The sequence below is a fragment of the Terrapene carolina genome, unplaced genomic scaffold (assembly GCF_002925995.2).
Source record: "Terrapene carolina triunguis isolate 2854851 unplaced genomic scaffold, T_m_triunguis-2.0 Scaffold243, whole genome shotgun sequence".
Classification (NCBI taxonomy): Eukaryota; Metazoa; Chordata; order Testudines; family Emydidae; genus Terrapene; species Terrapene triunguis.
Window position 1 is genome coordinate 842,896 of NW_020664594.1, and position 5,982 is coordinate 848,877.

Consider the following 5,982-nt stretch of genomic DNA (forward strand, 5'->3'; position numbering starts at 1 on the left):
GGGGGCTCCAAACTCGTCTCTGCCACCAGCCGAAGTCGGTGCAATAAAAGCGCTGGCCTCCCCCAGCCTGGTCACCACGACGATCCCCCACTGAGAACTACGTGCTGAGATCCCAGATCAGCCAGGTCTGAACCCCCTGAGCATCCGCTCCAGGGACACTGGGGAGGGCGACTGTTTCCCTCACATCGACGCCCTCCCCTTTACCAGCCACCGAGTGCCACCGCCTTGGTCTGCCAGGCCCTGTTTTCCACAAAGCCTTGTCCGCTGCCATTAATTCCCTCCACAGCCTGAATCCTGCATCGGCTTCTCCGCTGTGGTGCCCGGCAGTGAGGTCAGGCTAATGGGCCTGTCGTTAGCCGGCTCATCCCGCCTGGAGCACTGGCACGCCCGTCGCACCCTGCCAGCCGTCGGCACCTGCCTCGCTGGTCCCCGTGATTAACACTAACGTCTGCAGGCGGCAGAGATCCCTCAGCCAGCTCCTTTCGAGCTCTTGGCTGAAAATGCTTCACCAGCCGCGCAATACGAGCGCCTTGTCCTGCTTTCCAAACGCAGACCAGCAACATTTCCGCGTTCTCCGCACCACCGGGCCTGGTCTCACCATCGACTAATGGGCCGATCGCTTTTCCAGGACTCATTTGGTTCCCTCCCTGCTGCTCCGCACCTCAGAACGGCTCGTTTGGGGTCGCGTCCCCCTTTGTCCCAAGTTGCTCCTTTGTTTCCAACTGCTGCCTTCCCGTCTCCCGGCCGGCTGCTCGGCAGGGTCACGCGCCGTCTCTGCTGCGGGATCCCGGCTCCTTGGCCGGCTACGAACGCTTCGGGAAGGACAACTCCTTTTCAGTCACAGTTTGTAGCCTCGGCGTTAGGCGCGTCACCTTTGAAGCCCGCCTGGAGCGCCCGGCTGGGTCTCTGCCCACACTGACTGTGAGCGGGGGGGGGGGGGGGCGGCGGGGGTCTGCCAGGCCCTCCCAATAACCACACGGAGCCAGGCCGGGCTGCTCAGGGCCTTTATTGCTTCTCAGGCACATGGCTCGTCCACACCCGAGCAAGTCCAGCCCGAAACTCAGAGCGCAGCAGGAGGGGCAGGGGGACAACGGATGGGGGAGGGACAAACGGGGGGGGGGGGGAAGCAGAGACACAAGGAAGGAAGAAACCTTGTCAGCAAGACAATAAATACGCCCTGTCGCTACAGCAGCATCTGTGCAGCTGCCGGGGTGGGGCTCCCTTCCCCGGCCCCCAGCCCCGGGCACTGGGCATAGCCCTGGCCGGCTCAAGGCCAGTCTCACTGTCCAGCCAAGGCGCAAGGGCAGCCAGGCCGTTCCTGCCCCCCAGCCAGCAGTGCCCCCGGGGGCAGATGCACCTGGGACACCTGGGCTGGGCTGGAGGCAGTGGAGCCTGCCCGGCAGGGGGGAGAGGACAGGCCCATGGAGGGGGCAGGGGAGAAGCCAAAGGGCCCCCCCCCCCCCCGGTTCACACGGCTCGACCCCTGCAGGGCACCTCAGGGCCAGCGAAAGCCCAGGGCAGCTGAGGCCTCGGCCAGTTCATCTGCAGCAGCTGCCCCCCCCACCCCCATACCCCTGGGGCAAGGCCCCAAGCCTGGGAGGGGCGGAGGGGCAGGGCAGCGGGGAGGGGGTGGGAGCGCTGGGTGGCTCCGAGCAGGGCTTGGGTTGAGATGCTGCCACCCCATGTGGTATCTCTGGGGGCCGCAGTGCCAGGGTCCAGCCGAACCCCCGGGGCGGAGGAGTGGGACATGGGCCCCGCGCAGAGCGAGGGGATGGCTGGCGCAGAGACCTGGGAACTGCCTGGCGCTGGGCGTCACAGGGAGGTGTATGGGGGAGTGTCGGTCTGTGCCGCCACGCTCCATGTGGGTGTGCGCGTGCATGGGAGTGTATGGGAGTGTTGTGTGTGTATAGGTGTGTCACTGTGCATGCATAGAGCATTGCTGTGTGTGTGTACAGGTATGTCGCTGTGTGTGTGTACGTGAGTACAGGCATCACTGTGTGTGCGTGGGATGTACAGGCGTGTCGCTGTGCGTGTGTACAGGCATGTGTGTGACGTAGAGGTCTGTCACTGTGTGTGTACATGTGTACAGGCGTTGCTGTGCATTCATAGGGGAGTCACTGTACATGTGAACAGGCATGTTGCTGTGCATGTGTACAGGTGTGTGTATGTATGTGTGTACAGGCGTGTCACTGTGCATGTGTACAGGCGTGTGTGTACACGTATGTACAGGTGTGTGTGTACATGTGTACAGGCGTATGTGTGTACGTAGATGCGTGTTGCTGTGTGTGTACAGGTGTCACTATGTGTGTACAGGCGTCATTGTGCATGCATAGGGGAGTCATTCTACGTGTGTACAAGCATGTGTGTGTATGTAGAGGCATGTCACTGTGTGTTTGTGGGGCATACAGGCATGTAGCTGTGTGTGCATAGGGGAGTCACTGTACATGTGTACAAGTGTGTCGCTGTGCGTGTGTACAGGCGTGTCACTGTGTGTGTGTACGTACAGGCGTGTAGCTGTGCATGTGTACAGGCGTGTGTGTAAGTACAGGCATGTCGCTGTGTGTGCATAGGGGCACATGGGCTCTGCATGTCAGACTGTGGCCGCAGACAGCAAGTGACTCCTAGCAGCTCCCCAGGTGGGCGGGAAGGGGGGGGGGGACTGCTCAGTTTGCCCTCATCCATAATGGCCACCAGCTTCCCTGACTTCCTATGGAACTGAAGCCATGGGCTGCCCTCAGTCAAAATGGCCACCCCCCCTCCCTGCAGTGAGGCCTCCCCCCGCCCCATGCAGGTGGGTTGTGGCCACTCTCTGGGGCCCAGCTGCGGGGGGGGGGCAGGGGGCACTGGAGGCTGGGGGTCGCACAACCAGCTCAGCCATATTCAGCAAATGGCCTGGCAGCCTGGGGGCGTGTGGGGCAGGGAGGGAGCCCAGCGGGGGGCGAGGACGGCGAGTGGGGCCGGGGCTGGCAGCCAAACCGGGGCGACAGCACCCCCGAGAGGTGCAGGAGGCCGTGAGCACCATGGTGACATTAACGCCGGGGGTTTTACCCACGTCCGGCATGGCCGGGCGCTGCCAGGGGAGCTGTTGCCAGGACCCCCGAGGACGCGGCTCTGCTCCTCCCAGCTCCGGTTACAGGGCACGTGGGCAGCGTGGCGCTGGAGGGAGAAGGCATGCCGAGCCGGTTGCTGGCAGTGGAACCCCGCGGGCCGGGCTGGGCTCCCCCAAACTCGGGGGAAACATCTCAAAGGGCAGGCGATGCTGGTGGCTTCCCATCGTCACGGCTCCTGTTTCCTGCCCTCCGTCCCTCCATCTCCCCACTTCACAGTTTCACGCGCCGCAGAGGTTGCTGCTGGGCTCCCGCCTCCCCTACCCCCCAGACACTCCCCTCCCCCCGCAGCCCGCCAGCCCCTAGTCTTGGAAGTCCAGCTGTTTGCGTAGCATTTCCTGTCCTCAGGCACAGCAAAACAGGAAGTCCCGCCCCTTGCAGCAGGCCCCCCGCAGGAGGAGTGGGAGCAGTGAGCCCCCGGCGGTGCCAACTCTGCTGGGCGGAGGGGCCCGTGGTGCCCGGGTGAACGCTCCTCTGCGGTCCCGAGCGGCCAGGCTCGCGGGGCGGACGCCAACGCATGTCCCGGCGGTTCGCTCGACCCCCGTTCCCCGCCTCCGGGAACCTGCCGCCGCGGGCCCGGCCCCTGGAATGTTCCTTCGACTCCTCCGTCGCCGCAGGAGGGAGCGGGGCTACTGCGTGACCGGCGCGGGGGGCGGCTGGCTGCCGGAGCCGTGGTAGGAGCGGAGTAAGACCTTGTGCTTGGTGACGGCCTCGCTGCGCCGGCGCTGGTGCTCCACCAGGAACTCCTTGAGCCGGTTGGTGGTGAAGGTCAGGGTCTGGCGCCGCAGCTTCATCAGGTAGGCGTCCTGCAGCCAGGGGTTGGCAAAACAGTCCTTGATGGTGGGCCGGCTCCTGCAACAGCCAGGGAGAGCCCGGGGGTGAGGGACTTGCCACGTCTGCCGCTGGGGAGCCCAGGCAGGAACAGGGACTGGCTGCTCATCCCCCCGGCCCAGGCGAGGGAAAGGACAGGCCCCAAGCCCCAGCCAGGACTAGAACCCAGGAGTCCTGACTCCCACTTCCCCTGCAAACCCACTAGCCCCGTGGTTCTCAACCGTTTGTCCCGGTGACCCTTTCACAGAGCAAGCCTCTGAGTGCGACCCCCCTTATCCATTCAAAACACGTCTTTGTATATTTAACACCATTATAAATGCTGGAGGGGAAGCGGGGTTTGGGGTGGAGGCTGACAGCTCGCAACCCCCCAGGTAATAACTTCACGGTCCCCTGTGGGGTCCTGACCCCCAGTTTGAGAACGAACCCCTGCTCTAGACCCCACTCCCCTCCCCGAGCTAGGACAGAACCCAGGCGTCCTGGCTCCTAGCCCCTCTCAGTAACCTCAGGACCCCCTGCCTGCACATCGCCCTGTGCCAGCGCCCGGTGCGTGCGGAGAGGCAGGCCGGGGCTTGGCATGTGGGGCTGGGCCAGGGCCTGGCGGGTGGGGCTGGGCCGGGCGGGCTGCAGTACCCCGGCCGGGCGCTCACCAGGGGTAGATGCAGAGCAGCTTGCGGATGAAGAGGGCGGCGCTCTGCGAGGCGTTGGGGTACAGCTTGAAGGCATCGAAGCGCCCGGCCAGGATCCTGTTCTCAGTCTCGATGGGATCCAGCTCGAAGAACGGCGACCGGCCGCTGAGCCTGGGGACCGGCAGCGGAGTGGGTGAGGAGCCCCCCGGGCACTGCCCAGGGCCAGCGTGGCCCCAGCCCACCTTGGTCCCTGCACCACGGGGCTGCGGCCCCGGCTGGCTGCCACAGACACAGCCCAGCACCGGCGCTGCTGCCAGCCCAGGGCTCTGCTTCGACCCACTGGGGGATTAATGCTGGCGTCCCTCGAACCCAGGGCCAGGTCAGAAACAGCCCCAATCCCGGAGATGCCTCAGACTTTAAATGCAGGGTGTGAAGGTGCTGGATCCCCCAGGGACACCACCCCCAGGCTCTGCCGGTGTCCCTCACTCCTGACCCGCAGCCCCCTGCTAGCCCAGCCCTGGGGCCTCCCCCCGCTCTGCCGGTGCCCCTCACTCCTGACCCACAGCCTCACTCTCCTGAACAGGAGCTGCTAACGATTGTGCCCTGCGTTAGACGGGGACCAGGCTGTGCCCTGCCCTGGGCATTAACCCCGCACCCCAGCTCCATGGGCGCCCTCAGCTTGTACATCCACACTCAGCCCCCGGCCCCCCCGCGCCCGAGGGGACTCACATGATGTAGGTGAGCACGCCGACCCCCCAGATATCGGCCGCAGAGCCCACCGGGTCTCCCTTCACCATCTCCGGAGCTGCGGGGCAGAGAAAGGGGAGCGGGTCAGCCTCCGGCCGGGCGATGGGGGGCGCAGCGGCAGGCGGGGGTCACTCACCCCCTGCACTAGCACTCACACATGTACTCCAGCGTGCCCACGCGGCGCCCCAGCCTGCGCAGCACCAGCGGGTTGTAGGTCTGGGCGCTGCCGAAGTCGATGATCTTCACCGCGTTGCCGTGGGCGACGACCACGTTGTCGGGTTTGATGTCCAGGTGCACGATGCGGCGCCCGTGCAGGTACTCCAGCCCCTGCAGCAGCTGCAGCACGTAGCCGGCCACCTCGTCCTCCGAGTAGCGGAACCTGCGGGGAGGGGGGGTCAGCGCCCGCCCCCTCTCCCCACCCGCTGGGCCCCCCTGCAGGGCCCATTTCCCCCCACGCTGTGCTGGGCCCACCCCCGACCCCCACTGGGCCCATCCCCACTGCTGTGCATGGCCCAGCCCTGCTCCCCTCCCCCTTCTGCCCCCCCCAACGCGGGGCTCAGCCTTGCTCCCCCCCAGCCCTCCCCCGCTGTGCCCATCCCCCCACGATGCACAGGGCCCAGCCCTGCTCCCCTCCCCCTTCTGCCCCCCCTCCAGCGCAGGGCTCAGCCCTG

At 65.8% G+C, this 5,982-nt stretch overlaps 1 protein-coding gene across 1 annotated transcript in view; it reads right to left on the reverse strand.

Moving 5' to 3' along the window:
* Positions 1 to 2,234: 2,234 nt before the first annotated feature.
* LOC112109120 (striated muscle-specific serine/threonine-protein kinase-like) overlaps positions 2,235 to 5,982 on the reverse strand; it is a gene marked incomplete at its 5' end in the record, with an annotated part of 69,163 nt that continues 65,415 nt past the window's right edge. The window contains 4 exons of the mRNA XM_026657434.2: positions 2,235 to 3,959; positions 4,586 to 4,735; positions 5,294 to 5,369; positions 5,467 to 5,690. Coding sequence (XP_026513219.1) covers positions 3,737 to 3,959; positions 4,586 to 4,735; positions 5,294 to 5,369; positions 5,467 to 5,690 — 673 coding nt within the window. The remainder of the gene's footprint in view (positions 3,960 to 4,585; positions 4,736 to 5,293; positions 5,370 to 5,466; positions 5,691 to 5,982) is intronic.